Genomic DNA, 11,692 nt, shown 5'->3' with positions numbered 1-11,692 from the left:
ATTAACTGGTGGCTGATCGCCTCTTGCCGCCGACACGTGTAAACACGTCTCACATCACTTCAAACGTGTACTACATACCTGTCGCGTGTAGTACGCTCTGCTGTTCGGAAAGGAATTAACTGGTGGCTGATCACCTGAACTTCCGACTTAGTAAGAGGCAACAGCAGCCACACTTCAGGGCCTGGAGCGTGGGTAAGAGCCTCTTAGCCTGAAGTTCAGGGGTCTTAGCTCTGTTGCGCTCCAGGCCCTGAAGTGTGGCTGCTGTTGCCTCTTACTAAGAGGCTGCTGTCAGGCCAAGGAAGTGAAATGTTTTGAAAAAAAGGTTTAAAGGTGCATGGAACCTTACAGGTCCTGGCCAACGGGATTCTGAGAGCCTCCGGTTGGTTGCGCCATGAATATTTGGGAGCCACTTGGCCCTAGCCATTGGTCTAAAATGCATCTGGATATGCAGAACATCCAATAGAGGGGCGTACAACACATACCATTTGCATAAAGCGAGTGAACAACCCTATTACTGTAATCTATACAGTACCATCAAACGTTGATGTTTTAAGCAGCTCTTGGGGCAGATGTGTCTGGGGCTTAGGCGGTCTATTTTGCACGGCCAAGTCTCGCCGCCAGAAATGGCTCACCGGCAGGTAGACATGTACAGTATGTCGTCCCGAGCGCGACATTCCGTCTTGTGGTGCACGGGCCAGTCGTTCCAAGCCGTATTACTAGCTAGCCCCCGGTATTTCTCCACACTCGAGCATGTACCTGTACCCTTCGAAGGGTAGTACTGAGTTTGTCTCATGCAGTACAGTGCTTCCCACCAAATAGACCTTTTCACAATAGTGGAACTCGGTATTACATTGCAAAAAGTGTAAGACAAACTCAGGTTGCACGAACGAAAACATACTGTACAAGGCGGTTAAGATTACGGACCTGGTGTTCATGCATCAGAGATATATGCGTGTTGGGACGGAGGCGGTCCGTGCCAAATCAAGTTCACGATCAGCGACGTGTGCCCGGCGGGGCGGCGGCTCGAAACCTGCTGGGGCCTTGAAAACGCAGTATGATAAACGACCGTCCGTGGCCCGCCTGCCGGGCCAAGTCCAGAAAACAACAAAAATTAGGTACCTTTCAGACACGCAACGACCACGCTATGACACCCATGCACCCACCTCCCCCGTCCGCAACTGTGCACCTCGCTCCCCGCCGCCCGGCGTCCTCCCCCGCCCTCGCCCCTCCGCCATTTAGTAAACCACTTTTCTCGCTACCTCTCACGCCTGACAGGCCGCCCCGTCCTTATAGCTATTCTAAATTCTGCCCTCCTCCATTACGATTGAGTTCACCTCTTTGACGTCCCCTGCCCGCTCATCCTCGCTGAACACCCTGCGTGTGTATATACATTGCTCTGTTTCCCACCAAACTTCGTCAACCAACACTGGTGCACTTTTAGAACGCCTGGTCATCCATCCGTTTCTTGCATTCCTTCCGTGTCTCTAGACTCGCTGCTCATTCACGAACCCCCTACATCCTTGCGCTCAGCCTCAAACATTTCGCACGTCTCCTCTTGCGAACACATTCCTTGTTCTCCCTCTCGTACTGAGCTCAAACCGACTTTCCGACTGTACGTTTACCGTCTTCTTGTTTGTTTCTCTTAACCCCTTCCCAACCGCCATGACCGTTCGCAAGCCGGAGGAAGGTGCTCAAGTCCCGGAGGAGGCAAACCAACCGGCCATTTTTGGCTACACCAATGGTTCTCTTTCAAACTTTCACAGCAACACCAACCTCATGGACCTCGATAAGGCCCTCAACTACGAAATTCGAGTCGTCGCTGGCAATGCAAACCCCGTCTTGGCTCGCGAGATCGCCTCACATCTCAAAGTTCGCATGACCTCCGCCGTCGTATCCCGCTTCTCCGATGGCGAAACTCGCGTCGCTATAGAGGACAATGTGCGTGGCAAAGATGTTTTCATCGTTCAGCCCACGTCTCCTCCGGTCAATGATCATCTCATGGAGCTGCTCGTCATCATTGATACCCTCAAAAGGGCCTCAGCGAAACGTATTACAGCTGTCATCCCGTATTACGGATACGGGCGACAAGACCGAAAAGCTGCCCCTCGTGTTCCCATTACCGCGCGTCTCGTCGCAGACCTAATACAGACTGCGGGCGCTCATCGCGTTTTGGCCTTCGAGCTTCATGCCGGCCAAATCCAAGGCTTCTTCAATATCCCCGTCGATCACATGTTCGCACTCCCCGTCTTCGTTAATTACATCAATGGTTCAGAAGAATATCGCGCGATTCGAGCATCAAATCCCAATCCACTGGTCATTGTATCACCCGATGCAGGAGGTATGGAACGCGCTCGCCTGCTCGCAAAGTTCCTGGATGCGGCCCTAGCCATTATTGATAAGAGACGCTCCGCGCCAAACGTAGCTCATGTTCTACATGTCATCGGTGAAGTGCAGGACCGTGACTGCATCATCGTCGATGACATGGTTGACACAGCTGGTACCCTTACGAAAGCCGCAGTCGCACTAAAAGAGAACGGGGCAAAGAGCGTACGGGCTTGCTGTATCCATGCTGTGCTATCGGGTCCGGCTGTCGAACGTATTCAGAATTCTTGCATTGAGGAGCTGGTTGTCACTAACTCAATCGAGCTGAAACAGGAAGTGTACGAATCACTTTCTTGTATTACCAGGCTCTCAGTCGGCACGCTCATGGCTGAAACCATTAGCCGTGTTCATCGCGAGGAATCTGTGTCAACGCTATTTGGTGCCCACATTTAGGGCCTCACTTGCGGGCCGAAAATATCAAATGCCAATGAGACGTGGACGCGTTCCTGTCTTGTTTTGGATTTCTGCCACGCAGGAGTGGACACGAGTGGGGACATCAGTCGGTGGCCTAAAATTTCCACCCCTCTGTGTTTCATTTCTATTACCCTACATTCTCTGCGCCAATTGCTCTGCTCTATTGTTACTGCACGTAAAGAGAGAACGTAGGTTTTGCTTCACGAAGAGCTCTTCTTCGTGGGCCGTGCGTCAGCTGCGAGTCTCGACTGCAGTTGTGATGCGAGTATAAGTTCGGTGAGAGCCATATCACAGCCATTTTGAAGCTCAATTCTTTCTGACGAGGCGACGGAGTTCTTGACGAGATAAGGAGAGCCCTTTCATCCACGATGCAAGTTGATAGTCAATTTGCCGTGCCTAGCTGGTCTCGCACTTACTCCAAGAAGTCTGTCGAAACGTGAAGTGCAGACACAGAGTGCGATCGATCGAAGTATAGTCGGAAACATACAAATTGCCGAGGTGACTCGAATCGAAAGCCCTTTCAACGGTGGCAAATCAGATGCATCGGCCCGTTTGAAGACTGGGCAGTGATTGGATGAAAACCCAAATGGTGCTCACTGTTTGTGCGGACGCAACAGAGCATCCAGAACCAGAAGTGCTCCGCTCCCATACGATATAAATAAACTGTAATTTGCTGGTCGGCACGGGCCCCGCGCTGTCATCACTGCTCATAGTATCATACCGTATGATGACCTGACGTCCCTGCCGCAGCTCAGATCAGGGCAGATAGGTAGGCTTCCTGATCAATCCAAGTGGCCTTGGGAGCACGACCCCGTCGAGCAATGCTTTCTCCCCTATGTGCGTGAACCAGCATACAATTTTATGCTTCCTGTTCCGTTGCCTCTTGCTTTCAAGAAATTGTGCTCCCGATAAAACCAGCGGGTATCGATTTTGAAGTCGCCTTAAGGCTACAGGGGAGACTGTTGCCCGTTACATCCGGGGATAACTTGACGTAGACATTTGCCATTTTTTTGAGCGCCTTATCCCTCAACCAATGCATGGAATAGACCTCTTCCATGTACTGTACATGGAATAGTTTATTGTCTGTTTCTTCCTAAATTATTGGACGTTTCGGACTGTGAAAGGCTGTTACGAGAGCTATCTTCAAGGAGCCATATCTTGAGTTGTAATCTTTACTTTTAAGCCGCCTCCATTTCAAGTGTTAGATTGTAGTCCGCTCTCCCGTTTACCGTGGTCGAAACACTCATCAGACGGCTAGGTTTGGTTGCAAGCGGGCAGGAGTCTGCGGGAAACCCCGATTTTCGCAAATGTTTCAAATAGTGGACAATAAATGCCATCTTTTAATGACCCCACCGTGGACTCTGTACAGAACGATTCATATTTTCCTCTCCTGCATCAGGAACCTCACTCCTCACCCCAGAGGCTTCCCAGACAATGCCTCAAGCCTTGCTTTCCCTTTGAAGAATAGAAAAGGGAACCATCTATAGAACAACATAGTGCTTTACTCTCTTGATGGTACGTTGCGTATGCACTTCCATGTCAATGCTACATCAAATTGTAGATTAAAACTCCTAATAGCTCAACGTCTCCTTCAACAGTTTTTGTGTAACCGATAAAAGTAGTCATACGACATACACGAATTCTTGTTTCTCAATTGCAGCCTGATGCAGACAGAGTTTGCGTAAAACTCCCAGTACGCCAGAAACTAAGTAGGTATATACCGCTTCGGTTAGCATTCTCAATGTAATAAGCGTCAAAATCTAAACTTTTCGTTCGCATTACCACGGCACTTGACATCCGGAACTATAGAAATATCCAACCTGGGTTAATGTCGGTTACCTATAACTTTTCGCATGTTTTCTTCAAGACTCTATCCTTGAATAAGAACATATATGCCAAAAACACGGTATTAGATCGTTATCAGAAATGCATGTGTCCCTTAAAACATTTATTGCATCTCGTAGCACTACATATGCTTCTCATTAAATGTGGGGTGCTAGTCTGTAGAAAGACATGCTGTTTCAGTTCATCCATATAGCGATGATCATATTTTACTCAATGCTCTAATAGAAATAAATCTAATTCGTACACCTGTACATTGTTTTGCGCTCCAGAAGCCTTCGTATTCTTATGAGACATATGAAGACCCTGTTGAGCTCCAATAGATTACAAACGTTCGCAGTAGCGATAAATGTAAATCTGTACATAGCAACAGCGCGGACAGGGTCCTCGACGATTCACAACTGCCACTTTTAAAACCGATGCAGCAAATAGCATATAATGTTCGTCCTTTTAGAAATGCATACATGTATCTCATGCTTTACTAGCAGAGCTTTGTAATATTTTTAACCGATGCGTCGCATTGCGATTAGGTGATTCGGAGAGGCCCTACTACCTGTTTGCCATTACATGTAAGAAACTTCTGTTCAAACACGATAAACACATGATGGGAAATTGTAATACGCCAATCGTTCAACCGCATAAAAAGCTGTTCAGAAACCCATTTAGTAGTTCATCCTCCAAATTGCTTTACCGTTCTAATTGAAGCATAAACCTCTTAATGGTCAGTTCGAACTCAGCTTTTGGGGTAAAACCTCCATAGTTGCACTGTCTCTCTGTTTAGATAAATGTGCTCTTCGAAAGCCTGAAAACGCTCATATGAGCGTTTTTATACCTTTGCAGCAAATCTCGTACTATATAGTACGAGATTTGCTGCAAACGTATATTATATATACCATAGTAGTGTGATGTATATATCTTGCATTTAATGAGTTGTGATGCACCTGCTACAGTTATTTCCTCCAGACCGTGCCACTTTATACGCATCGGCAACGCCTGTTGCGAAAATTGCGGGCTCAATCTGAAGATATGTTTGATCTTTGTATGGTATAAGTGCTCGGCAAAGCCGTCTTATTTTGTCGGCAGTAAAGCTGAGGGTAGCTCTGATGGGACTCAACATACATTTAAAAGAACTTCAATGCTCTCAGAAATTTGCAGGGATCCTTACTTTGCAGGTTGTCGACTTCCCCAGATAAAACAGTTTACGACTCAAAATAATCATTCTCTTATTCACATAAAAATGGATAACGGAGGGAAAGGGGGCAGCACAACAACCCCATTCTTTTCCATGAAATGAAGAGCTTCATTCTTCCAACAAATTTAGCACTCCAGCTCTGCGATACAAAATACGATCCCGACAACTGAAAGAGTGTAGTTCTGAAGCTGTTCAATATGCTAACAACTGTAGCTACAACCATGTACGTTTTAAAGTCATGCATATCAATTTAATGTTCCCGAAATGGTTTCTTACTACTTGACCCACTGTACTTTTCGTTCTCCGCCGCATGCAACGACACATTCACAACACAGTCGTTCAGTCCCGCGAAAGCTAGACGGTGCTGCTCGTCGTCTGACACGCGGGTCTGAATAATGAAAGGCAAGTAAATTTTGCAGCGGGACCATATATCATCGCTTTGTTTCTTTCACATTTTCTTGAGTTCATTTTCGCACGCCTGTAGCATCGGATGATACATTTCAAGTTTCAACTTGGAATTAGGATCTAACCACTTGCGGTGAAGCACATCGAACTGCGTCATCGACGGTAGCCACTTAACAGAGACCTCCAGACAGCACCCATCGTCAACAACCCCAACCTCAAGCGCATCTTCTTCAATTCCAGCAGGAAGCAAAATAGCTACATTCAGCATTCGAAGCATGGATACCGGTTCAAGCCAGACATAGAACAAATGAGGAAGCTTGAACGTCTGCCATCCACTAACACCATCCGACCCATCCCCTCCGTTCTCGTTTTCTAGGGAAGACTCAGAACCATCAAACGAACTACGGCCATCTCGTGGCACAGCCCGCTCCTCCACATCCCGGTTCGTGCACTTCCGCTCTAGGGCCCTAGCCTCCAAAACGTCATCGAGGTCCTTCCCTATTACACAAAATACAAAGATTGTTATGCAGAACAGGTTACGTTAGAATATAAATACCATATAAAATAATGAAGACAGGAGCATTTGGGGAACTTAAACGGGTTGGTTGTCTTACCCGGTTTCTTCCCAGAGAGTCCTAAAGAGGCCTTAATTTTGTTGTACCTTGTTCGGAAAACTGCTAAGCTATATTCCTGGAATGCAGTTTCGGAATCCCAAGCAGCGCGAGGAGTTTCCGTTCCCTTCAGATCACCATCCTTCAATCTTTTGAACAGAAGATTTGCGGCATCGCAGTTCGCTGTGAATATTTTCTTCATTCGAAGAAGATTGCAGTACAATTCCGTACCACAACCCCCCGGCGAGATGATAACCGCGCGGGAGGTCGGGTGCTACTGTAGCGAGCAGGCGTACACGCGCCCGCCGCCGTGCACAGTAGTACCCCAAGGGTCCGACGTGAGACAGCCGGTAACAGCGGGCGTGGTCACGGGTAACACGTGGCACAACCGTTAGCCGGGATCGTGGCCACGGGCACACGTGTATAATCCGTACGGTGGCTAACTGGTAATTAGTAGTTAATGGCACAAATTAGCCAATTTAGCACAGTAGCTGGTATACAGTAAGTAACAGCTACTGTAGCGGGGCAGGTGTCCCGGCGTCCCTCTTAGGGGTTAAGACCGGGGGCCCCTGCCCCGTTCCAGTAAACGGGAGGCAGACTCGCCTCCCTTCCCTTTACGGCTAGTTGCTATCCCGTTCCGGTTTCCCTTTTAGTCTCAGGCTCCTAACTCCTGACCGGCCGTCCGGATCTAACACCACTGACCGGCTGCGCGTCACCGGCCACGTGAGCCTTCCCTCTTTTCCAGTCCTTCCGTACGGTTTGCGTTCGTGCGTGAGTTACCCAGCGGCGCGCGCTCCCTTACCTCTAACCCCCCTCGTTTCCGAGTGGTCGGGACGAAGGTAGTTATACTACACTTTCGTACTCTTGTGGAGGGGATAACTACAGAGATTGAGCCCGCACTGGATCACCAGCGCGAGCAATTACCGATCGGATTGAAAGAGGTCGAAAATCACCGCGTCGATCGCCAGTGATCATCGACGATGAACCGTGCGGATTCCGCCGGAGAAGATACCGCCTCCGGGCGAGCAAGTACCCGCGGTGGCAGGGGCGCACAGCGCCCCCGGGTCGACAATCCGGAAGCCCTGCTACGCCCGCCGTCTACCAGGGGTCAGAAGACCCCTTCCGTTTCGGACACCACCGCCGGGCTACCGGCTGGTGGTGGAAACCGCGTACAAGTACTGTACGACGCGTTACTCCCGCGACTACAAACCTGGATGGAGGATTTCCTCGCTGAGGAACTACCTCAGGTCGTCCAGGTTTGCCTCGACCGAACGGCACCAAGACTGGTGGCGGAGCATGCGGACACCGCGCTCCGCGCCCTGCTGGACGAGAAGATCGCCCCCCTCGTACGCGACGAGGTGGTGGCAGCGCTCGCCGCGGAAGAGGACAAATCTCCGACCGCATTGGCTCTAAAGGGAGCTATTCGCTCCGCCGTGGCCATCCGTCTGGCCACGAAATTTACCGAAACGGGAGGCGCGGTACCGCCGCCGGCGCCGCGCCGTGAAACCGTTCGGGACTCAAGCTTTAATATCGCTGATCCGATCGGCGCCGTACCGGGATTGATAGGATGGACCCTCACCCGGAGGGCAGAGCCATCTATCTCCCAACCGTTCACGGTGCTACAAGGAGGACCACAGAAAATGTCCTCCCCATACTCGCCGGTACGGGCGACCCCCGCGGGACAGACAACCGCCTGGGGCTCCCCGAGGCAGAGAATCGGGACCCGTACCGGTTGAACAGAAGACGTGCACCCGGCACGCACAGGACCGAAGCGGAATACACTCGGTATTCCGACGCAGAAGACCCCCGTCACAGGACGGATGAAGACCGCGAGGAACGCCGCTGGCGATACCGCGATAACCGCGAGGCACGCCACGGGCGATACCGCGATGCCGGAGGGGGAGGATACCCCTCCGATGATGACCCATCCGGTTCGGAAGACTCTCGCAGGCGGGGCCACAGGGCACGCCGCGATAGAAGCCGAGACCGGCACCGGCACGACCCGTCTGACTCGGAAGACTACCACACCGTGTCGGATGAGGAGCATCGTCGCTCGAGCAGACACCGCCGGGCTGCCCCGAAGAGCGACGAGCGACGGCCCACGGTAATGAGGCCCTCAATGACCTGTTTACCAAGGCCGTCAACTACAAGACCTACCGCCTGGAACGGCGTAGCTCGCGCTATGACTCTACAGTAGTGCGGCACATTAACCGTTACCGGAAAAAACTGGACGTGCAGATGAGGTCCCAGACGTTCAGCGGTCAAGATCCGATTGCGGTATTGGGATTCCACGCACGCCTCAAGATGGCGTGCGACCACAACGGTATTACCGAAGGAGCCGCCGTGTGTTGCTTCCAATTCTACCTGGCCGGGCAGGCTCACGCCTTACTCCAGTCCCGTCTCAATGGAAACACCATGGCGGTTGACGTGGAGCGGCGCGAGCTGCTCCGGACATACCCACAGGTGGTCAACTTTCTGTTGCATACCTATGCTACCGACGAGGTAATTTCTGAAGCGGTTGGGGACGTGACCTCCTTCCGTCAGAGTTCAAACATGACGGAGGAGGTCTACAGTAACCACCTCTGGGACAAGGCACTCCGCTGCGGTACGGTATTCTCCGACAAGCGGTTGAAGTCCATGTTCGTCGAGGGGTTACTGCCCGCCACGTGCGCGCAGGTTCGTAATTACCTCGCCACGCACCCGGATGTGGACTACCAATCCGTCGCTCGCTATGCGCAAGCGATCGGGGAAACCAATCGGGCTTCCCGTCGACAGGGGATGTCAGCCATGGCGCACCGAGAGCCATCCGGAGCGGCTAGAAGATTTGACCGCACCGCAAGGACGAGGCCCGTGCTGTCGGTTGAGTCGGCATCCGACATCCCGACGGCCGGGGGATTTGCTGAAGAAGCAATCCTGGCCGTGACGGACCAAACCGCCACGCCGACCTCGATGAGCTCGCCACCGACGAGTTATTATCCGTCGCCGGCAGCCTCGACGGCGAGCGCCCCAGTTCCACCCGCCAACTCTGGCGACGTGCACACAGGACCGTACGGGAGGCAAGGGCAGGATCCACGCGTCCGGTTCTCCGGCGGGAGATTTCCCGGACCGCCACTGTGCCGGTTCTGCCTTGACACCACGCACCGACAAGAGGAGTGCCCCTTCGTTGCCGGTGCGAGCCTGCGGGCCAAGCTTCTGGAGGCACGAGAGGCCAACTACCAGAAGCTACGCATCCAGCAAGGCCTCCGCCCGGGATCCCCGTTCAACCGCCAGGGGCCGTCCGCTTGGCGAAACCAGCGTCCGACGGCCCCCGCGGGCGTCAACGTGGTCGAGGAACCGCACCCCGACCATACCGAAGACCACGTGGCGCAAGCCGCGGATGAAACCCGCGAGGATTTGCTGCTGACGGGGGAAGCCGGGGAGGACCCGTAGAGGCGACGACGTCTCTCCCCGTGCCCAGCCTCAGAAGCTTAGGCACCCCCGATCCGGCTGCGCCAGTGGAAGCGCAGCCGGATAACCGAACGGAAGTCCAGACCATCTGTTTCTTCAAGAAACAGAATTACAAGATCTCCGCGACGGTTGGTCAGAAGCAGGCGTTGATGGTCGCCATCACGCCAGTGCTTGACTCAGGAGCCGGCCCGAACCTCATCCATTTACGGTGTGTCGCCGAGGCGTGGCGACCATCGATAAAACCGGTTCGGAGCCCAGCGCTCATCGACGCGTCAACCGCGCGATGAAGGCACTAGGGGAAATCCCCCTGCTCGTCCAAATCGGTGAGTTTGTGGCGCGCGTCCTGTTCGTGGTAGTCACGAGCCTCGCCGTGGACTGTATCCTCGGTACGACTTTCATGGATGGCCACGTCATGGCGATCCTCCCACCGCAACGGAAGGTCGTGTTCCACGACGGGCCACCCGTGGCGTTGGTCGGAACAACCCCCTCGAGGCACGACCGCAAGATGGCCTCGAGGAGCACCGCACAACAACTACCGCCGTCGGATAAACCCGAACGGAAGCAGGTGGCCTTCCCCGCCAGCACACCGTGACGGAAGATCCGCCTCGCCAGGGGGGTGACAATTCCCCCGATGACGCAGGCCATGGTGAGGGTCACCACGCCGGTGGGGAGACTATGTTTTTTACAGAACTCCCCAAAAACCGCGCACAAGAATTTGACCCTCATGACAGAGGGGGTCATGGATGTTGTCCCCGAAAACCCGTTCTCGGTAATGCTCAGCAATTTTGGGCACCGCTCGGTTCACATCCTGAAGCATAACGTAGTCGGACTGTCTCTTTCGTCGCCCACTCACATCCTGACCCTTGGCGACTCGGCCGCGGAAGCGGCCGAAGCTAAGGAAGGGGGAGGGATATTTAATTCCAACCTCTCAACCGCAAAGGAGGGCGCGGAAGAAGCCGCCGACAACCGTACGGACAAGGGCGGGGCTGAACAAGCCACGCCGCCCAAGGCGCCCCTCGGGGCGGCTGGAACGGATAACCCCGAAGAAACCGCCGCCCCTGAGGAGGACCCCAACGCCTGGCAAGAGTACGTCCACATCGGTGCCGAGGACGAGGAGGTACGCTCGGATGTCCTCGAGGTACTGTCCGAATTCAAGGGGATGTGGACCGGCCAGCTGGGAAAAATCGGGGCCACGAAACACTGCATTGAGCTCAAGCCCGGTGCTCGCCCGATTTACCAGCCGCCTTACCGCGCCGGACCAACCTTACGGGAAAAAGAGAAAACGGAGATTGACCGCATGCTCCGGGCAGGGGTAATCGAACCCACCACGGTCGAATGGGCAAGCCCCGTGTTATTCGTCCCTAAAAAGGATGGTACCATGCGGTTCTGCGTCGACTAC

General features: G+C 52.9%; 1 protein-coding gene; it reads left to right on the top strand.

Moving 5' to 3' along the window:
* The first annotated feature begins 933 nt into the window (after positions 1-933).
* CHC_T00007508001 (hypothetical protein) lies at positions 934-3,496 on the top strand. XM_005711108.1 is given in 4 exon segments: positions 934-1,206; positions 1,489-2,266; positions 2,294-2,775; positions 2,776-3,496. 3 exon segments carry the CDS (start codon positions 934-936, stop codon positions 2,773-2,775), a joined length of 1,533 nt encoding a protein of 510 aa, XP_005711165.1. The 3' UTR covers positions 2,776-3,496.
* The last annotated feature ends 8,196 nt before the right edge of the window (positions 3,497-11,692 follow it).

Source organism: Chondrus crispus, genomic scaffold (assembly GCF_000350225.1).
Source record: "Chondrus crispus Stackhouse genomic scaffold, scaffold_76, whole genome shotgun sequence".
Classification (NCBI taxonomy): Eukaryota; Rhodophyta; class Florideophyceae; order Gigartinales; family Gigartinaceae; genus Chondrus; species Chondrus crispus.
Note: the sequence above shows the minus strand (reverse complement) of the source record. Positions and strands in the feature narration are given on the sequence as shown.